Consider the following 22,502-nt stretch of genomic DNA (forward strand, 5'->3'; position numbering starts at 1 on the left):
CATGATTGAAATCTTTTAGTGAGAGCATGAATTCGTCAGTCACCGCCTTGTTTCCGACTATACCAGTTTTTTCTTATGTTCTTACTGCATGCTGTACAAAGCGTTTTCATCTTTAGAACCTGTGGGTGAAACGTTAATGTGTTGGAAGTCAAATGAAAGCTACTAGGCCGTACTTTCGTGTGGTTCTATTAAGTGCACTTTGCAACGTAATGTCAATTTCAAGTCTGCCCGGTGAAACCCTTTTGTGTCCCTTTTTGCCAAGGTGCTGACATATCGTGGCAAATTTTGGACCATGCTCCAGAACGCTTGTCGGGCCCTGTGGAACATAACTCAGACCCTATTGATGCGTGTAGTGGCGGAAACGCTCCACCTGTGTGATGACCCCCTCGCCGAGGCCGCTACTGACATCGATGTGTTGAGGAAGGTTTTATGGAAAAAGTTTTACTTTGGAGCCGACAGTCTGTTGGACATGATGGTGCAAATACAGGAGCAAATCAAGGCTCAAACAGATCAAAATTTTAAGGTGAAGGCCGCTGCCTCGGTGCAGCGCATCTTACAATCGTCTTTTTATTATGAAGATGGCGTTTTTTTCGTGCCCCTTTCTGCAGTAGTGTAGCACCTCTCGGTACCTGCTAATGCTATTGTTTGGTATTGTAAGCAGCTTCTATTGTTTTTAAGTCTAAGTCATTGTTTCAATTGTTTAGTCTTTTGTTTTTGGCTAGGGTAGCGAGCCAATCACATTATACGTTACGGGAGCTGCTACATCAGTCCCTGTCTGTGCTGAAGTCGTTAGATAAAGCAACAACATTAAACACTTAATGACTGATCCCGAGGGAAACAGTTCATTTTGTTTCCCGAGAATCACAATGTTTCCCCAAGGCGTAGCCGAGGGAAACATTGAAATTCGAAGGAAACAAAATGAACTGTTTCCCGAGGGACCAGTCATTAAGTGATTTGTTTAATAGCACAAAAAGAAATGCGTGCAACGGCAACAGTAACGGCGGTCGTCAGTGAAAATTCGCAGGTAACAGTGCACTCTTACCCTGTGACGTCATAGATTTTGCAATGTTGCCCGCTCATAGACTTTTGGCGGGAAGCAGTTTTATTGTTAGATGTCATGTGACCTCGAAGTAACCAATGAGAGCGCGCGCTGTTGGAGGAAAAGTTCAGCTATATGACAATTAAGTTGCTCAAACGAGTTTTAACAATTTGGAGGGAATGTTATTTTCAAAGGATTAACTCTTAAACACTGATTCATGTAACGGCGATGTTATAGTACCAAATAAAACTCCTCTAATTACTTGACAAGATGCATTCATTCATGTGACGTAATATGCTACCATGGCAACAAACGAGCCATCTAAAAGCGTCCTATAGTTTGTGTTTAAACGCTTACATCTCAAAAACGAACTAGGTGACCCCACTATTTTTATTGCTGGAAAGTGATAAGCAGGCTAATACAATACATAAAATACATACTTAATTGACCGCTCCCCATAAGGGCTTTTCAGGGCCAATGAAAAACAACGAAACGACGGAACAGAACAACAACAACTGTTAAGAATCCCAACTGGCCGGAGGCGAACCAGTTTTCTATTTACAAGTGCAGCTGGGAAGTTGAACCAGGGACTACCAGGATCAAATTCAACGAGTGGTCAGAGCGGGTCTTGAACCCGGGATTTCCGGATCTCAAGGCAAGCGCCCTAACCACTGGGCCACACTGCCTCCTACTAAGATAAAACTCTCCGCAAAGTGAAAAAAAAATCACTAAAGCAGATTTAGAGCCACCTTAAAATTTTCCAAATTTTGAAGGTGGCTATGAATCCGCTCCAGAGAATTTTTTTTTTTTTAACTTTTCGAAGTGTTTTATCTTGGCCTTCTTGTCACTTTCCAGAAATAGAAATGGGGAGTCACTGAGTTTGGTTTTGAGATGTAAACGTTTAAAGACAAAATATAGGATGTTTTTACATGGCTGTTGTTTAGCCATGGTGAATTGTTACGTCGCATCAATGAGTGCAACTTGTTAAATTCATATGGTACTATAACATTTGCCGTAACGTGAAACAGTTGGGTAGATTCAATCGTTCCAAGTAGCACAGTTGATTGAATATGTTGAAACTGTTTTGAGCCTCCTTAATAGCCGAGTGTAAATAGCTTAACGGGGTTGGCGAAGTAACATGAAAGCACTCACATTCCCCAAATGTGATTCGAACTCAACTCCCCGACTAGCCTGCGTAGCAAGCGCTAAAGGGGAGGGAAAGAGGGAGACAGAGACTGAGTGCTGAGATTCAGGAGGGGACTCCACTCACGCTGTCTCCGTCTTTCCCTCCCCTCCCCTTTTAGCGCTTGCTACTTAAGCTGCTCCCGGAGTTGGTGTTGTGAGTGAATTGCTCTTCTCTTAGAACCAATATTCGAATCAATTCCTCCGTAAATAGGGCTGCAGCGCTAAATAAAAGAACAAAGATAGTCCACTTTCATTGTCTGTCTATTACTGATAGCACGTTTCGATCCTCGCCTGGAATGTTGTTGATTGGAGAGTTTTGATCTTAAAACGCACCAACCAGCTCTAACCGCATTGCCACTCGGACATGACTGATGTATAATCAGTCACGTCTATCTGCTGAAGACCAGGGGCCCGTTTCTCGAAAGTCCCGAAACTTTACGGGCCATTTTCGGGTGTCACAATTCCCTTTGTATCTTAAGAACGGAGAGGTTTTAAGTCGTCAAACTTCACAGTTATTTTTCTTTTTGTTATCTTGAGAACAAGCGGTTGGCAGTTTCACAAATGGCTTTTCGGGCCCGAAAAGTTTTTTGGGACTTTCGAGAAACAGGCTTCTGGCCCCAGTTGTTTGAAGGGTGGATAGCGCTATCCGGGGGATAAATCACTGTCCACTGGATAACTCAAATGGTATTGCTGGTGTTTATCCTTTGGATAGTGATTTATCCAGTGGTATGTACTTATTGACGGGAAAATAGATGGCCCGAGGTCATGGCGTACGAACCGAGTGCAGCGAGGTCCGTGCGCCATGACCGAGGGCCAAATATTTTACCGTCCGGCCCGACCTAACTCAGTCAATAAGCATGTTATCATATGACCACCGCGCTTTTCCTTTTTTTTTTTCTGCGTAACAAAATTCGGAATGTTCACTGACGTCGCTCATTTTGACCGAAAAGTCGGGATTTATATAGCAATTGCAACAAAGTTGTTTTAGTTCGCATCTCGCGCGCGCCTTCATTGCAAAACTATTGAACCGGACGGCTTTTTCCGGCCCTGCTCGCGCCATCGCGTTCGGCCCTCATACGGGGATTTTCTCAATAGTTTTGCAATGAAAGCGCGCGTGGGGCCGTACGGGTCATATGATAAATAGCGTTATCCACCTTTTGAACAACCGAGAACAGCTCCTCTTGTTCGTCCACCAGCATCTTTGTCTCAAATGATTGGTTGCAGACCAACTATTAGTTCATGTTTTACCGCACACGTATAACATTGACTTCGTAAATTGACTGTGCTTCATCCTTTTTCACAGCCTGACAAGTTGAAAAAGGGAGACTTGTTCGTATCTGAAAAGCAAAGTATCATGGGAGGAGTGGAAGACGAGAGGGGTGGGGCGAGTCTGTTGTTTGAAGCACCATTGGACAACACGAGTGCAGCTGATACTCGCTGGATTAAGAGGTTTATTTTGTGCGCTGTGGAAATGCTATTTTATGAGTGTAAATGGGAGAGGACTGTCAGCATCATCCTAAGATTTAATGCGTTGACAAGGTGAGAAAAATTAATGGATTTACTCTGAACTTCCACAATGCACTTCTAGAATAGTAAGGGAAGAACATTCCCAAACGGCTGAAAGCCGTAATGCACAACGAAGAAAACTTGAGAGAACTGTCCAACTTCCTAAATGCGTTTTAATTAAACCTTTCCGAAATCGTCCAAGACATTTTTTTCAAGCATGTTGATCCTGGCATTCAAGAGTTGTGTAAATAGAACCTTCCATGGTTGTAAGTCTCGCGTGAAACTGAAACAAGATTGAAAAAACTTGCACAATAAACAAAGCACAAGATTACTTAGAGTAAAAACCCTTTTTAACACAGTTTATAATTATGTATCTTTTCTTTCCTTTCGCAGGAGTCGTTATGCTGAAACAGTCTTGCCGTTACTGATAGTGGCACAACGAAAACTCCATGAACAGGTGGAGGCACATGGGGGTCCATCCCGAAGTCAGCCTCTCATTACTGTCTCCAAGGAAACCGGTATCGCTGAAGAATTTTACATTCGGCCCGTTGAATATATGTCGATTGAGCCTGCGGTGCATATAGATCCTCAGGGTCATAATGTGTACAGCGGCAGCGATGATGCTCTCAGACTCGTGTCAGTTCCCATCAACATCAATGACAGTTTGCAGCTGCTGCACCAGGCCCTTGAATTTAAGCACCACACGGCACGATCACTGGAACATAGTCGACAGCTTTTGCTGTGTTATCTCGCTGGCCAACAGGAAGGTGAGAGAACTGGGCAGGCGGCATTTCATCAAGATAAGTGTCTCCGTCACGAATTATGTCATTCTGGCAATTACAAAAGAAGTAAGCTATAAAATGACAAATCGAAACTCGTAACATGTTGCCTGGTAGAGAAAGTGGAACGAGCATACATTCAGAACGATGTAAGCATACAAGTAAGACAGTTTGAAACTAGGTAATTGGCGACATTTATCAAGCATGCTGTCTTGGGGTAATTTGCTGCGTAAATAGGGAGGGACTAGCTTATCACATTAACTTTTGTAGGAAATGACGTTGTTACAGTATAACATGCATTAAAGGAGATCCCATTGGCCAAGCGTAGAAGTTCGTTAACCAAACCTAATTGTGAATTGGTGCTTTTATTGTTTAATCATCATCGTTTAAAACTTGTTTATTATCCCATGCAGGAAGTTCGAGTACTCGTGTGGCCCGCGGGTCGTCGCGGGTTGGATTCTTGCCGAGACAAGCGAAGCCTCCCACAGACGTGCCGTTAGACTTGTCAAAGGAAGCTTTTGGTACCATAAATGACGTACAAACGTTCACTCTCCAACCCTCTCAACTTGCTGTGGTTGTTGCCTCCTATGACAAGACCGTCGGTAAGACGGTACTGCTGTTGTGACAAAGTTAACTCATGAACCCCAAGAGAGTACCGTTAGACGAATATCTTACATCCTTTCAGTTTTGCCAACGCAAGAAAATATGTGCCGATGCCTGGAGATGTGTTCAGGATTGACCCTAAATAGATGCACGTCGATTTAAATAAGCGTCACAAAGTGTCCCCATGCTTTTCTGCTCAACTTCAACATCACTCGTGTCTCTGAATACAGACAATCAACTCACAAAGTGTCTCCCAAATGCTGTTCCTCAAGCGAGGATAAACTGCAGCATTTTACCCTGACCTATAAATAACGCTAACCTTTACCTTATCAAGCGCGGGAAATCACGTATGAACGATGCTGGAACGTTGCACCTGCGCCCTATCGATCGCTGTTATTCTCGAGATCCCGTCGTGATTGTACTTTTGACCATCTAATTTGCTTCTTTCTTCCTAGAAATGTTGCAGTTTCGCAAACAGAAAAGTCTTGCTGCGCAAGCCATGCACGAACTGGGCAACATCATGTTTCACAGTGGAAACATCAGGTTTCGTGCCAAACCATTTTTTGTGCAATTGTTGATCGTCATGTTTAAAGTTAAATTTCACGGGAAGCTCGCTTATTGCTTCTCATCGTTTCTGTAAAAGAGGTCCACATGGGACATCTGCAAAGGTATCATCCTTCATTTTTGTTATCAGTTGGCTTCAGATTCTTCCCATTGTATCTGTTAATCCGTTTGTTATCATATATTGCAAATACTAGAGCTGGATAGACCTATACGAACTCTTTCAATCTATATCACAGGGCTGCTTACAAATGGTGGGCAGAGTCACTGGATACGATCCTCAGCGCATCAAACTCTCTCAAGACGTGGCGAGATCTGACGTCATCATCTGACCCGTCAATAAGACCTGCTGCTGTGTTGCTTCAGAGATGTGGATTGTGGGGATGTTTGCTGGGGGGCGTGTTAGCCGCTGACATTGCGCAGTAAGTATCTGAGTGTTTTCGAATGACATTCACATTAATTTATATAGAGGTCACAAAATGTCCCTCTAACCCTTTTCCGAATAATAAAGGGTGAAGCTATACCGGAGGCGTTGATCGAGGATCGAGCACACGCGTTTATGAGACAGCGGTCGAAGAGCGTAGCACGTCTTGTAAGCTACATATTTTACCAATGCAGAAACAAAACCTAAACATTCATTAAAGTTAACCTTAGACCTAATTAGACCTAAACAAGAGTTTTTAGGCCTAAGGTTAGGGTTAGTGAATGTTTAGGTTTGTTTCTCTATTGGTAAAACATGTAGCTTTACAAGACGTGCTACACTCCTCGACCGCTGTCCCATAAACGCGTGTGCTCGATCCTCGATCAACGCCTTCGATATAGCTTCACCCAATAACAAAGATACTTGAAGGATTAAGGGGTCACTTTGTGACGTCTTTCAAAGGTCGAGTCGTCGACGTCATGCTGCAGTATTCGATATGTATGTAGTATCGTGGAAATTGCCTCTGGCATAGCACATCAAAAAGGCTCACCCGAGTTAACAGCGGAAAAACCTGCAGTTGTAATATCATGAACCCAAAAAAGTTAATTCTCTGGCCGATCGCAACAAACGAAGACAATCAAATGATCCAATCAGGATTCGAAGCCAGGGTATATAGCCGCAGGAAAACGTACGCGATCAATTCACAACTGGCTACTGATTGGCTGTGATTTTGTGGGGCAAATTAATTAGCTATGCAAAACCATAGTAATTAGGCCCCCCCCCCCCCCCCCTCCCCCCGACACTTGCCTGATAACGGCTTTGAGTCACTGCTGACACGACAGTAGACTCATAACGAGTCGAACATGGAATTGAAAATGCTGTCAGAAACCAATCTCTATTGCGTCCGAATTTGAGAAGGAACTTAATTATTTTGAGCCAATTCTGGAAACAACTGTCGAGTAAACCATAACTTTTTTTGTTACTTCAGATATATTCACACATCTAACCTTGGTCTGCGTTTGGAGTGTTGTCTTCTTTCCGCTATTTTTTTCAAGGTATGAAGGCTCGCATTTTTGGGGTTTCATTTCATAAACAGTTATGCGTTTTTTAAAGCAAAACAAAAACAACTGCCTTTACTGCATGTTCAAGTCAAATCTGTATACTTTCACTTCCGCTTCTTACAGGCTTTATTCTGCTCTTCCCTACCCCACCCTGGAGCGGACAAGGATTATGCGTTGTACGAGGTGGGAAATGGTTGCGAAGTGGAAGAACTGATACCTGGAATTGACCTTCTATCAGAAGCCTTTAGGAGCAATGGGCGATCAGTCGTAGCTTCTTTGAGATGGATTACTGAGGAACTGGCTCGAGCTCGATACCTTCTCACAGTGAGTGACTTCAATTACGTTCCACAAGAAGTTCTTGACTATTTTTACGTTCGTGCCAACGTTGCTCTCAATATTGGCTTTATTATTGATTTGATGCTGTTTTTAGGTTCTCCCACTGGTTACCTTGTGTCTTTACTTCACAACGCACGTTTCTCGTGATCTTCAAAGATCAGTGGATATAAGGATTCTTAAGGTAAGAGCTTATAAAAACTAAATCCTAAAAAGGACTCTTGGCTTATTTTCTTCTGACTTCTTTCCTCCTCAAGCTAATTAAAAGTGGGTGGGTGGGGGAAGGGGGAATTTGTGGAATCAGCCCTGTTGCTTAAGTTCACTTACGTTGTTTGACGGTGTATACCAATTTAGAATCCCTTGAGGACGTGAATGAAATCCTTTCTTTCTATTAACGTATAAAAAAGCAACTTTCATGATGGCTTCATTTGACTACAACTACCAAACTTCAGTTTGTTTTTCTTTTCTTCTTAAATTTTCATTCCCAGCGGGGTAAAAATAACAATAGCTCTAATAGTCCATTTTCGAAATATCAAATATTCAGCTTGACAGTGAGGACAAAAGCAATAGAAACACGTTGGAATGAATGTGAAAAATATTTGCATATTATCCACTTTCCTTTGTCTTTGTCTTCACTGCCTCACTATCAAGCTTAATTTTAATACATCGAAAAAGGCCTATTAGCATGAGACAAGCAAAACCTGAAGTACTTGGTACTTGATTAAGAAAATAACACAAACAGTGGTGATAAACATTGTATTCCAATGCATTTTTATAAAACTTGACGTTTCGTATGCTAGTCAACACACATTTTCAAAAGTGACCGTGTGTATTATTATCCTTGGTAAGGGTGTACGAACTTTCCGAGAATAAAATTGGCGTAACCAGTGTGAATGTTTGGAGAAAAAATTGACAATCTGTCGTCGGCTGTTTAAGCTCTCTATTGTCAAAAGTAGACAAAATCGTACAGAATATACTTTCTCTTTCAGGTACGAGTTCTAACAGATCTTGGAATGCTGTCTGAGGCGATAAGAGTGTTGATGGACTTGTTACGGGGTGAAAAGCTTCCAAAAATTTCTGATGTCGGGTTCAGAACAGTCAGCAGCAAAACGGTAACAACCTCTCAGCACATTTATTGACGTTGACCCGACGTCATCGTTTCCTATCATCATCGTCGTCACCATCAACGTTACTCACGTCATCTTTGTTGCTGACGATGGATGATGTTTCATCCGAAACATGTATTGATTAAATATGAATTTCAAAAACATCGTATGGATCATCAAAGCGATATCTTACTTCGTGCTGCTAAGAAGTTTTGGTAACATCATCATCATTGTGTTCACGGTTATCGTCATCTTCGACGTCATAGTCATTATCATCAAAACTCGTCCTCGGCACGTTGGCGACGATAAGGGAGCTTAAGATGGCCAAACAGAATTGTTTTTATAAACTTTGCAGAGAGTTTCATCGCAGCCTGCTAATCACTTTTTAGCAATGAAAAGTGGGGGTCACCGAGTTCGTTTTAGAGATACAAGCAACTTAAGACAAAAGATAGGGTGATTTTAGAGGGCTCACCTGTTGCTATGGTGACTTATTATGTTATGATAATGCCGCATCCTGTTAAACAATAATTAGCATTTCGTATGGTATCATGAAATTCCTGTTAAATGTGATACAGTGTTGTAGAGTCAATCCTTCTAATAGTACTGTCTCTTGAAAGTGTTGGAACTGGTTTGAGCCATCTTAAGCAGGAACGAAACAAGAAGGGTACGAGAACGTCTTGTAAAAAACAACTTTCCTTTATTCTAACCACTTCGTGATCGTGCCAAATCTGTCGGCATAGAAGATTTGTGCAAACGTCTTGGAACAGGATCGGGATGAATGCTGTGTCGGTTTTGAGAGAAAATTCATTGCCAGGTGTTGGCGTCCCTCTACACAACCTCAAATTTGGTCGATTAATTCACGTCGTTTTATCAAGACCAAGGGCCCGTTTCTCCAAGTCCCGAAAACTTTTCGGGCCCGAAAAGCCATTTGTGAAACTGCCAACCGCTTGTTTAAGAATGCCGATCTTTTAACATGTTTTCAAGGTAACAAAAAGCAAAACGACTGTGAAGTTTGACGATTCAAATCCTCTCCGTTCTTGAGATACAAAGGGAATTGTGGCACCCAAAAAATGGCCCGTCAAGTTTCGGGACTTTCGAGAAACGGGCCCCAGAACGGCAAAGAAATGTACCAAAATGTACTATTGTTCTATTGTTTTTCCATCCATCTTGTTCTCGTCGACGTCATATTTGTTGTCATCATCATCATCATCATCATCATCATTGTTATAGTCATATCACCATAATCAACGTCATCACTATGGGAAGCAAGGACGACGGAAATGGCAACACCACAAAACAACAGTACTGTTGGGTCAATGACAAACAGTTATTGTTCTGCGTGTGTGAGACATATATTTTAGTCATTTCCGCCGTACTTTGAAAAACAGCGACGTCAACATGGGCATACGGGATTATTTCTTTCTCTATCTTCAATAGACCATATTCGTATTCTCAGTATTGGAATAGAGCTAGCTTGCAATGGAGGCTAATGCGAGGGAATCTTTGCAAATGCAAGTTCTTTTTAATATATTCCCCCGCATTAGCCTCCATTGCAAGCTAGTTCCAGTCCAATACTGAGAATAAGAATATGGCCTATTCAAGGCGATTAATAGCGTTTCAGTTGTAGGATGTTTGTGTCACACGTGGAAACGTGAACGAGATTGAACTGAAGGATAGCGGATGACTTGTGGGAACGAAAGTTATATTTTGAAATGACTTTTTCGTTGACCCTTACCTCTTCTCATATGTTTCGTTTTCTAACCACTACTTCTTTCTTCCCAGAAATCACTACCGGTATTTGATAACAAAGAATCTCTTTTGAATCCCGGAAATCTGGCGGTAAGGGCCCACAAAATTAGTATTTAGTTCACTGCGCGCGGTGAAGATATGATTTATTAGGAAAAGGAAAATCCGAGTATTTCAGCTGTACTTGTACAATAAATCTCTTTTATATCTTTTGAATTAAATCAACGATCGAATGGTTATCCTCATCGTCCACATTCTTCCCTCACCCTATTCATCGTGGTCATCATCATCATCAACATATCCATTGACAGGGGAACCTGGAAAGAACATTGCACTGAACTGAGCGATTTATACACCTGCAAAAGAAAAATCGTTGTGAAAAATCTCATCTCAGCAGTTCAATTATGCATAACTTCATGTATGTTCTCTCAATCATCATAGTTCTTTTCTGTTTTTAAATTTGCTTTTTATTTCAATGACTGCTCAGGTGTTGAACTATCTGACTGAACGCCGTCTGCATCCATCGCTATCTGTGTTGTACGGACCTCATTTGGCAGGGCAGCTCACAATTGCGCACGCGCACCTAATGATAACCATTGCTTCTACGATCTACGCCATACCAGCGGACTGCAACCAAGAGTATGTTTCAGTGATCATTTCTTTAAAGTGCACAATTCAACATTCAGTCACAGAGTGCAAAATTCAACTATTTGAAGATCGATACACTGGAATTTTCACACTCTGAGTTTTCACACCGACCTAAGAGTTAGGACCTCCTTAAACAGCACGAATGGAAAACATAGTTTAGTAGCTTCCATTTGAATAAATTTGTAGGATTTCGCCTACAGACTCAAATCTTTTTTGAACTGAGAACCACTGCCATCATACCACTGGCCGGCTTTATTAAATGGGCATAACTTTACTCCCGCTCAAAACGACAGCTTTTAGCTGTTTTTCAGTAAGGGTGATTGGAGGTATCTCTGAGGTCTTTATTGGTTCTCGGAGCACAGGAGATGACGCCCTAAGTTTTGGATGCCCAATCAGTGCAGTCGGTGTCCAGCGAGACTATTTCGTTCTGTAAATCTTGTTTGACACGAGCCACAACACTTCGTATGGTTGGTCATCAGTACTGACGTTGTTTTCACCCAAAGGACGTTTAAGCAAATTTATGACATTCTTTAAAGGGAACCTTCACTCTTACTACAGAATGAATTTAAACCGAAGGAAATTACGTTTGCAAACAAATTTGTTCGAAATTTGTTGTTAAAACAGTGGTAAAACAGTGAATTTTAAAATCGCTTATTTTCACGTTCAAATTTCGCGGGCGCAGCCATCTTGAATAATTGTGACGTGTTACGGTTGCTCTATTGTTCTGACACAAAGAGCTTTTGTCTTATAACAATAGGGTAACCGTAACACGTCACAGTTATTCAAGATGGCGGCGCCCGCGAAACTTGAAAACAAAAATAGGCTATTCTAAAACTTATTTATTTCGGATACAAACACTTTGTTTGAAATTACTTTAGACTGACTTGACTGTTACGGTTATTTTTTTGTTGAAGTGGAGGTTCCCCTTAATGTCACCTGCTGAACCTCTTCATCCGTAACGTGTTAGTTGTTACACACTTCCCTCGATTAAGACTGAATTAATTTGATTATCATATGAGGACTTCTGTCTCTGATCAGGATCACCCGTCACTTTGAGTCTAAAGAAGAAGAAGAAGCCCCGTCCCAGTTACCAATCCCACCTGCGCCGTCTCAGTCCCAACTGGGAAGCAAAAACAGCAAGAAAAAAGTTAACGGTGAGTCAAAAACGTTTTGTCATGTTTTAACTCTCACATATCGTAGACGTCTTTCATAGTGGCGGCCAAATAAAATGTTATTGTTTCAACACTCAAACAAAATTACTGGATTCTGATTGGACGAGAGGATTACAATTAATCCCAAATTGTACTCTCCAGGAGTACCAATTACTTTTCTTTTCGAAGTTGACACGAAGTTTTCCGAAATTAACCGACTTCGGAAGGCGACCATAAAGTATTCGAAGACTTCCGAACGTTTCCGAAGACTTCCGAATTTGACCCGAAGATTTCCGAAGTTTACCCCGAAGAATTTAGAAGGTGTCCGAAGTTCAACCGAAGTCGAAGAGTTCCGTCGTTGGACCGAAGAGTTTCAAAGGTTTCTGAAGTAAACACCAACGGATCGGAGGAGAGATATACAAAGCTCACCGTTACCGCGTTCTGATTGGTTGATCGTAATTTTGTTGAGTATACTATAATAAAAAATCGCACTACCGTCTCGTACAATTCGTGATTAATAGGTACTCGTGATTTTGAAAGTTCTCAAATTGCACCTAAAGGCTCGTGCAATTTTGAGAACTTTCAAAATCACTCGAACCTATTAATCACGAATTGTACTCGAGGTCGTGTCGATTTCCTATGGTAATAAGCCTTTCTAGCCTCGCTACGACGACCAAATTTCAAAAGAACGTTTGTTTTAAAAAAAAAAGGTGAAGGTGGTCGCCATTTATGAAAATGGTTTATTAAGTTCCTGAAGTTTGCGATAACTTAAACCACACCAACTTCGTCTCGGAATCTTAAATCAACTAATGAATCTGCAGTGAATCGATTCGATTGGATTGTACCGACTCAAATTTGGAGCATTTTTGATCAACCTTTCTCACCCAGCACTCGAATTATCCAAGTCTCTTGCAAATCGACTTTCGTTTAGTCAAACAGACTACAGACTGAGACGAACCGAGTCGATTCGGTCAAATTGCCAACAGATTCAACTCATATCGGATGCACTTTAAGGACCCTCTTTTCATTCGAACTGACAAGAGTTGCGCGTTTCCAGAAGAGACACATATCATCGCATTATGGCTCGCTTTACGTTATGTTAGCCATGTTGATTTTGTACTGAAATGCATGCATTGTGGGTCTTCTTTTCCAGTGGAAGAAACGAGCTTGAAGAGTTCAAAAGCCGCGCAAAAGAAACATTTACTTGATGCATCTACAGCAACTCCACAATTTATTAAGGTACAGGAAGCCATGTAGCTGCCACAAAGCAAAAAGTGTCGAGTTCAGTCATACTCAGCGAGTACACTGTTAACGTGCAAAAGCGTAGACTGTGGATACGCGGTTACCTGGCTACGTACGGTTTAAACATTTGCGCGTAACAGAGTAGCCGTGTGCCCGCAATTTTTGGAAGTGTTTTGGATCGTACGACGAAGAAGTGATTTGGAATAGAATTCAACTATGAAAAATTGTGACAAAATATTCCTTAAAAACATTTTTAAGATAAAAAAGTCTGCTAAAAACAATCACGTTTGAACGACATTATCAAGTCAAAATTTGTTTGTAAGTTGCTGTCTGCTTACTAATAGGCTTATTAATAGCAACAGAACGGAATGTCAGTGGCGACGTCGCGCGCAACAAAAATACCATTGAGAATTCAGAATAGAGAAGAAAAGAGTGGATTCTACTCTATTCTGAATTCTCATTGGTAATTTTTCTGCGCGCGCCGTCGCCACTGACGTTCCCGTTCTGTTTCTAAATAGGGAACTTAAGCACGCGCGTTTTTGAGAGGCGGACGGCAACCGGAAGAGAACATTTCGTGTGCCAGGACATTGGGGTCTCCCAGATTTCTTTACTAATCATCTCTAATGGAGAAAAGATACTTAGCAATGTAAATGTGGTTGTGTGAAGACAAGATAAAAAGGAAAACAGTTCACTTCCGGTTGCCGCCCGCGTCTCAAAAACGCGCGTGCTTAAGCTTCCTAATGAGCCTAATAAGAACAATCTGCGATCAAACAAGGTGTAATGTAAAAAAATTAGGTTTGGAGTGGCCAAAACTTTAATGTTGAGATCAATAATACAGCACTTGAGTGCGTAGTCAGATATCTAAATGGGAGTTCACATTGAGGATTTTCTCACCTGGGATCCACATAGTGACGCTCTCCAAAAAAAATGTCGGCCTGTCTTGCAGTCTTGAATCGTGTTAGTCCGATCGTACCACATAACCAGTTAACGAAATCTGTATAATGCAATTAAATTTCCCTATTTTTACTACTGTAGTCTTGCATAGAACCATATTAGAAATGGTTGTCTAAGTGGTGCAATTTTTAGAACTATCAAGACATCACGGGTGACCATAAATAACGAAATGCACGAGCAAGTTCATACGATTAACAAAATTACTCCATGGCTGTTTTTCCATAGCAACTTCGGTATTGCACTCTCTAACCTATTTATGCATTCGTCATTGACCAATCAGAAACGCGATATTCTGTCGAGTATATATATGTATATAATAAATACATTAGCACGATTCCTGGGAAGACTATGTGAGCATGATAGGATTTGGCGTAGTGAGGCAATAATAATAATAATAAAGGTTAATTCATTTATCTCATATAGACGTAGATATCTTAGACATTTATACGCGTGCGGGAAAAGGTCCTGCATATGACTCGCGCACCGCTGGGGTCAAGAGCTGTTTTCGTAGTTGTCTAAAATCCAACGTTCTTTTTTATTTTATCCAATTGCCAGTTATACTCAAGTGAGATATACCATATCGACTTTAAATGCAAAATTAAAACAAAAAAACAGTATTCAGACCTGTAATGTGAAAACCATTGACCAGTTCAGGCGATTACTATGTCACTGATGAGTCGATTGCCTTCTTTAGGGTTTCCTTCTGGCAACAGCGGAAATGATTCTAACGAATTTGTGTGACTCACTAACAGATGCCGCCGATCAAGTTAGTTTAGAGGATGAACGTAAGTCAGTTTTTAATTTTGACCTGGATAGATTCAATTTTTAGCTTGTTGTATAAGCTCTCTCCATCCACAGTGTAATGTAGACCAACTGTCATCAGTTCGTAGGGCCTAACCTCCAGCCGCCTCAACAATGTCATGTAATCAGCCTTACAATGGTCTACCTGCACTGCTTCTAACCTCCAAAGATCGCCATTCGTCGGGTACACCTTGTTGACCATCTTGTGCTCGTAGATCGAGTGACAAACGATTTACTGTCCAGTGAACAACTCGATTAATTGTTTGACACCGTCGATCCATACTTTGAATTTTTCTTTTTGCTTCGTTTTGTAGCATCAACTTTATCCTCAGTAGACCTTGAGCAGATTTGCTTGTCTCGGTTGGAATTGGCAGAAATAGCCAATCAAAGGCATCATGCTGTAACGAGCGGCAACATCGTGTATGCGTGCATGAGGGCATTGGAAGACGCTGCCATTTTGAATGAACTAGACTTGGAGAAACGGTAAGCTCAACAGAGTCAATCAAAGATACTTTTACAAATTTCACAAAATTACTAATGCTTTGTTTGACTGTCAAAGAACCGTAACTTACTTAAACAGACATTCTCTCGGTCTTATATACCATCTGATTACAACATCTTCTTTTTTTAACAACGGGAAAACATTCTAGAAGGTTATGATGAAACAACCATAAAAACCCATTAGAACATTCTAGAGATAAGACTAGACACTTAAGGACGGTGCCTACTAATTCAAAGGTATTTTTGCCACGGTGTGTGATTATGCAGAAAATGTAGATCTTAACAAGTGTTATTGAAATCCAAAAAGAAAATTGGGGGTAACCACGCTTTTTTCAAAGATAATTCATGAATACTATTTGTAAAAAGCTTTAAAATACAAAGCAATGTATGGCGTTCTTTCTCAAATTGAAGCTTAATTATCTCTTAAAAATGCATGGTTACCCCCAATTTTCTTTTTGGATACCAAGAGTACTTACTAAGATCTACTTTCTCCGGATAGTTTTAAACCGCGCAAAGATATCCTTGTATTAGTAAGCATCGGCGATAGGAAATCCGAGTATCTGGAGATGCGCAGAACGTATGCGCAATAACAGTAGTAGGCACCGTCCTTAATATATACACTGTTCTGGATTTTTCCTTAAGTTCTGGAAATTTCGTCACGTGCACGTGAGGTTAATGGAGTAAAAGTAAATTGGTTTGACAATAACAAACGTATTTTAAAGATGTTTTTCTTAAAGACACCTACAGTGTAAACACAAATATAAGGTTTCTCTAATTGAGTTTATAAACGTATTTTGACCTCCGCAAAAAGATTTGGGTGCTGGCGTTTCGAGAGCTATCTTCGTTGTCCGAGCAAATTTGGAATAATTCGAAGTCAAACTGACTACACTTCGGCTCACATTTCGATTAACGAGGAATTCACTTTTGAACTCAATCAACTCCATCATCATCGTTGTTATCACCATTGCCTATCGTCGTCATCATCATCATTATCATTTTCATTGTCTTTAATAAGGTTTTTGTTTCCTTCAGTGCTCAATCCCTGCTGTCTAGTCAGGTTAGATCTGCGCACAGTACCGTTACAGGATTGGGTAGTAATCATTACTTCCAGAATCAAGCTCGTTGTAGACTGGATGCTAGACTGTGGCTTACATGTCGACTGGCACTGGCGCGTGGACTCGCAGAGGAGGACTGTGGAATGGGAAAGCTTGGTGGCTCGGCCAGGAGTGTCACTAGCTCTATTGGTTCCTGCTTGCACCATTGCCAACAAGGTACCGTTGCATTTTGAGGGTTAGCCTGCGTAGCCAACAAACTAAGCACTAAACTCTGAAAACTCTTCCATCCTTCGGGAACGCTTATCACGTGGGATACGTTACCCATTGTAGCGCAAGATCCAAAAGGATTTGACTGTGACTTAAGGTCTGCACGTTGAATAATTCCTTTTGGTATTACTGTTGTTTGCACCACAATTTAGCGAGTTTGGTCTGGTACATAATCTGTTATCTTTAGATAAAATCGTACAATGGGACCACTGATTTATCGCGGTTTGACTAAGTCGAGCAGGGAAATTTTTTTCTCTGCATTTGTCTCCATCGGACGCTTGTTGTTCCAGTCCAGAGAACATGGATGAAGTCAGTTCGCTCCCGTCGTTGTAAACATAATGGATCAATTTCACTTGATGCCTAACAAACCGCGTTCCAAGTTACATCAAGGCTGTTTACTGTCGAAAACAGTGTTGAGAAGGCAAAAGGATTGTTAGTAGCGCAATGAGAAACAAGATTATAGAAAGGAAAGGAAAGGAACTTTATTTAAGTGTCTAGTCGTTCTAGCGCTGGAGCACTAACTGGGGACACTGTAAATTGAAATTAACAATTAACACAAATCAAGTCAAATGTTGGTTTTTGATGACACGGAGAAAACCTCTCGGTGCAGAGTAGAGAACCAACAAACTTTTGTTTGCGCGTTCTGCGTGTAGCTTTTCAACGACTTAGCAGTGCTTCCTGCGATACGTCCTGCTTGGAGTAGAGTATTTTCAAAACCCGATTATAATATTATTGTTATACTTTACGGTTTTGGTGTGTCGTTCTCTCTAGGTCTGGACGAGGCAGAGGCGTTTGGTGACGTGGAATTAATAGCGGAATTTTCTCTCCTGAATGTGGTTCAAAATCTACGCGAAGGGAAAATGGGAACCGACTTGCTGGAGACACTTGAGGTGAGATTGGTCATATCCATGTCCGTATCCATAGTAACAACCGTGGCTACAGTCTGGGACTGAATACCAGGTCCCTCGTGAAGGTTTGTGAAGCAACCAACATACAAGCAACGTCGTACTTTTCTGTGTTAGAGTTCGAATCATCGACTTTCAAGTCGTATGAAGGAGAAAATACCTCTTCTGATTTGAAGCCCGCCTAAAGTACGTTAATTATTTGCTTTCTGTTTGTAGCATATCATATCTCGACTGGAGCAGTGTTCGGCTTTGTCCGTCTCTGGAAAACAGCTCTTATGTCTGTCAATCATCCAATACGCTGACATAAAACCCTCGTCTCACGTGACTTCCACAGTCCCATACCTAAATGACTCCTTAACTGCTTACAAGAAAGCGATGAGTTATCTGCTAAACCAGGTAGGAAGCTCTGCCACTGTGAGCCCAGTTTATATCAAAGGTTGAGGATGCAATAGGCCATTTTTCCGGGTTCAATTCAACCCATAAACTCCTTTTCTAAGTCCATCGTAAATAAACACTAACAGCGGTGATAAGCATGGTAAACCGACACATTTTACACAAACTTGTACACAACATTCGCTTTCAAAATTGCTTATATATTTCCTCGGATGGTTTGGATTCGAGATTAAGAAAAACTCAAATCTCAAAAGAAAATTTATCGAATTTCTAAAAGTCACGGTAGTGTTAATAAAGCTACAACTTTTTCACTGCTAAGTGGTTTAAATTAAGGGCAAGTTTAAGTTCTTGGGTGAACAAAGCTTCTTTAATTTTGCAATCTTAATCGGTATTGCCCGACGATAGAATGTTAAAATATGTATATGATTTATCTTGATGTTGTGTCCTGTTTGTCACGCAATAAACTATGGTTGTCTGACTCCAACCTCGTCCCCAGGGCGCTTTTCCCTGGCTTTGGGTGGGACGGGTGTGCACCCAAAGCCAGGGAAAAGCGCCCTGGGGACGAGGTTGGTCTAGCTCCTCTCAGTTTACACCAAGGCCAGGATAGAGTCATTTTGCATTTGGGCACTCGCTTTGAGCATCAGCCTGATACAAACACATCCTCGGAGACCAAGAAGCAGATAGTGGGGGCCAGGGGCGACAAAAAGAATACAATAATGGCTCTTCTCTCTTTTCTATACTTTTTTGTCGCTAATTTTCCTTTGCGGTTTTCTACTTTCCGACCCCTCTCCCCACTATCTTTCCCTGGTTCCCCGAGAATCAAACTTAGGTAGAATTATATATTTGGCGATCGCTATAATTTTTTTACTGTTAGGGTGGCTTTAGGAACAATTGATGGTTTGCCTCTGACGTCACGGCGGCCATGTTTCTGTACAGAACAATGCAGTAGAATGTCTTTTGGGAATTTGACTCTATCATTATGCAAAACTTGTGGGGCCATTTTCTATTGTTTTGTACATCAACATGGTCGCCTCATCACGTTGGATGCAAACCCAGAATTGTTTGTATTCGTGTGCGCTTTCCTTCTCTTAGAAAATTAATCCATTATGTTTGCTTGCTTGTTTTCAATATTACCTCATTTGTGGACAGAGGTGAACGGTTTTAGGCTTTTGGAAACCATTCGCATTGGACTAATGGCTTAGCATTCTACATTGTGAAGAGAGGGTTGTTATGAGTGCTCCTTATATCATGGTCATTTTATTCTTCCATTTTCTTTGTTATTTAGTTGACACAACTCGGTAGCGATGTAAACCTTGTGGAATCATCTCCTGTCTTGCCGCTTCGCAACATCTACTTCCCCCAGCTTCTCCCTCTAATTGACATCAAGCTAAGGCTCGGGAGAGCGTTTTACAAACAAATACCTCCATCAGACGTCATCCCAACCGAGTGGCAGGCTGCAGTAAAAGAACTGGAAATGGGCCTTCAGTTGACGAGGACTTCCGCTTGTCAGCGGAAACCTGTTGAAGCGCAGATGCTGTTTACTCTTGGTAGGGACTCCGTTAAGCACACTTACGAATCTAGCTAGGCACGAAACTCTAACTAAGCTATTTTCTATGCACCCTCATAAAGTTGACCAAGTTGTACGTTAATGGTAACATAAAATCGTCCTAACGAAATGCATACTGTGCTCTTTATCTATCATTTTCTGAGATGGCTAAACTCACGTGTATTTGCTTTCGGGTTTATTTCATTGCTCGGTTCAAGTCGGAGAAAGCTAATTCACCGCTTATGCCGTATTCATTGCAGTAGGAAATTGGAGCTACAACAAGTTGCAAAATTGTTGAGACATTTTCATTGAAAAAACACCTTTTCTAGCTTCCAATACCCGCCGTATCTAGAATGTAAACCTTTCCCACTTCCCCCTCCCCTCTCCCCCTTTCAATGTTCACTGTTAAAGTTTCCAACATTTTTTTGTCTTGATAGCAACATTGATAGGGGGGGAGGGGGAGAGGGAAGCTGCTGTGTGAGAGATAATAGGTAAATTAATAACGTCCCAAGAAGGTGAAGTGTCTCCACTATTTTTGCAACTTGTTGTAGATCAATATCAACAGATATTGCGCAACTGTCCGTTTGTCTGAGTCAAACTAAACTTTGATGGCTCTGCAGGTCAGATTCAAAGACAGATGCTTCAGATGGGTCACGTGGCACCAACTAAAGTCATCAACACTTTTGTGGACGCGGTACAATGCACATTTTTTTCTGATCACGATCTGGGGTAAGATTTCTCCGAAATCAAGTTATACCTTGAGTGTAACAAATTGTTGTGTTATGTTGCTCTTACTCAGCACGACTTACCTGCTTTCTAGCGCTTGAAACTGGTAAATCGCTTTACTCTGAGTAGGTTTGTTTTCCTTTTTTTCTTGATCATAGCAGTGGTAAATTCGTCATTTTAAGTGATGTTTTTTTTTTTGCCAGGTTAATGAAGCAAGCTTATTTAGAGATTGCTTTAGTCTTGATCTTCAATGCACGCAAATTCAGGCCACTAAAGACGCCCGACCACATGCTATCCCGATCCCCAGCATCACCAACGCGCATTTCAGACAAACCATCCACTCCCAAAGCCGAAAGAAAGATAAGCAAGAGAGGAAGCGCACGAGAGAAAGACCGAAAAGAAAAGGAGTCCCGTGAAAAGAACAGAGAATTGGACGCAGAATTGAGTAAAGCGTGGGCCTCCATTCGGGCTGCGGGTTTGGTGTCCTTGGCTCAGTTTAAAGTCGGGATACTGACGGGAGATCCCGAGATAACAACCTTAACCCTCTCTGAAACGGCCGCGAGTTCAATACCGGGCTTCGCGCTTTTTGATCTTCTGGGTACAGACGATGTCATCAAAAGTTCTGAAGACGGAGCCCTTGTTGCTCAGGATGGAATCGTTACCATGGGAACCACAATTAACAAGTCTAATCGAGTTCAAGTCACGTGGCTTCATCTTCTCGGCTATTTGTCGGTTCTCCGTCGACAGTGTTCGTATCCAGCCCTTGGAGTGCAGTCTAAAACCGAAGAGATGGCGAAGAATTCCAGCTCGAATGTATTACCCCTATTTAGCTCTTGGAGAGCTTTGAAACTTTCCAAGATGCACTCGTTTTTAAGAAACGAACTAATCCCTTACACGACAGAGTGCTGTGGTGTATATCCACCTGAGGTCCTGTCCGCTTATGGTACTCCTGTTAGTAGTGGTCCTCAGATAATGTTCACCAAACTTCTGAATGCGGACTTGACAAGCAATACCTTAAAAGAAACTGGTGAGTACCTTTGTTTAAGCTTGAAGAATAGACCACTTTCGATACATTAATATTCAGCTTAAGACAATAAACATGATCTCGAAGCTCTGGGGAATAAAATAAGGATTTGTATGAAGTTTGCCCTCGGAGCCTCGAGGTGATGTCTTTTGTCTAAGACTGATTTTAAATATATCGAAATTGGTCTAATAATAGACCTTTTTAGCTTTTCTTTCAAATGTCGTCTTATACACGTGCATATGTACGCATAACTTACGAAAATTCCCTTGAGAACATCACGTGATCTGAAGTGGGACAACAAAACGTACAAGCTAAAAAGGTCTATTATGGAGGCACGGTGGTGCCTCACGGGTCGCTAGTTCGAGGTATAGCTGTCCCATTGTTTTGTTTCCATAGACAAGAAACTCTAAGGGCCCGTTGCGCGAAGCCTGGTTAGCGCTAACCGTTGGTTAAGAGGTATCAAAACCTATAGGTCTCCATGGTATTTAACGCTGGTTAGCGCTAACCATGCTTCGAGCAGTCTGTGCCAAGTGTATAAATGAGTACCGGCAACATTCTGTTGGGGCTGGGGGTAACTTTGCGGTTCACTAGCATCACCCGTCCAGGGAGGGGGAAGTAACAATAGTCTCAGTCGCTTCCGCAATTTATCCTTTCGTAAACAAGCGATGCCATTTGGACGAGACTTAAAACAATTTTCATTGTTAAGTTTATCGTTTGGAAATGAGGAAAAAAATACTTAATCTACGACCAGATTAGCAGCGTATGTCACTTAGAATAAAAAAAACCTAAAAAAAAATTAGAAAAAAAAGTGGAAAAAGTTGATCGAACGATGTCAATCTCGGTTCAATGGTTTACGAGAAATTGCACTAAACCTCTACGCTACCGAAGCAACAGCTTCCATGGGGAATTTCAAAGTATTTAACTGAAGCTAATCCTAACAATTTATTGA

At 41.4% G+C, this 22,502-nt stretch overlaps 1 protein-coding gene across 3 annotated transcripts in view; it reads left to right on the forward strand.

Moving 5' to 3' along the window:
• LOC138011525 (cilia- and flagella-associated protein 54-like) overlaps positions 1 to 22,502 on the forward strand; it is a 62,920-nt gene that overhangs the window by 37,160 nt on the left and 3,258 nt on the right. For all 3 annotated transcript variants that reach the window (XM_068858570.1, XM_068858571.1, XM_068858572.1), the window contains 22 exons: positions 263 to 523; positions 3,528 to 3,763; positions 4,124 to 4,497; positions 4,923 to 5,111; positions 5,568 to 5,655; positions 5,913 to 6,095; positions 7,083 to 7,149; positions 7,279 to 7,479; positions 7,586 to 7,672; positions 8,478 to 8,600; positions 10,377 to 10,433; positions 10,828 to 10,979; positions 12,027 to 12,142; positions 13,293 to 13,378; positions 15,030 to 15,120; positions 15,451 to 15,619; positions 16,670 to 16,908; positions 17,731 to 17,849; positions 18,081 to 18,260; positions 19,543 to 19,804; positions 20,424 to 20,532; positions 20,733 to 21,556. In XM_068858570.1, coding sequence (XP_068714671.1) covers positions 263 to 523; positions 3,528 to 3,763; positions 4,124 to 4,497; positions 4,923 to 5,111; positions 5,568 to 5,655; positions 5,913 to 6,095; positions 7,083 to 7,149; positions 7,279 to 7,479; positions 7,586 to 7,672; positions 8,478 to 8,600; positions 10,377 to 10,433; positions 10,828 to 10,979; positions 12,027 to 12,142; positions 13,293 to 13,378; positions 15,030 to 15,120; positions 15,451 to 15,619; positions 16,670 to 16,908; positions 17,731 to 17,849; positions 18,081 to 18,260; positions 19,543 to 19,804; positions 20,424 to 20,532; positions 20,733 to 21,556 — 4,213 coding nt within the window. The remainder of the gene's footprint in view (positions 1 to 262; positions 524 to 3,527; positions 3,764 to 4,123; positions 4,498 to 4,922; positions 5,112 to 5,567; positions 5,656 to 5,912; positions 6,096 to 7,082; positions 7,150 to 7,278; positions 7,480 to 7,585; positions 7,673 to 8,477; positions 8,601 to 10,376; positions 10,434 to 10,827; positions 10,980 to 12,026; positions 12,143 to 13,292; positions 13,379 to 15,029; positions 15,121 to 15,450; positions 15,620 to 16,669; positions 16,909 to 17,730; positions 17,850 to 18,080; positions 18,261 to 19,542; positions 19,805 to 20,423; positions 20,533 to 20,732; positions 21,557 to 22,502) is intronic.

Source organism: Montipora foliosa, chromosome 7 (assembly GCF_036669935.1).
Source record: "Montipora foliosa isolate CH-2021 chromosome 7, ASM3666993v2, whole genome shotgun sequence".
Lineage (NCBI taxonomy): Eukaryota > Metazoa > Cnidaria > Anthozoa > Scleractinia > Acroporidae > Montipora > Montipora foliosa.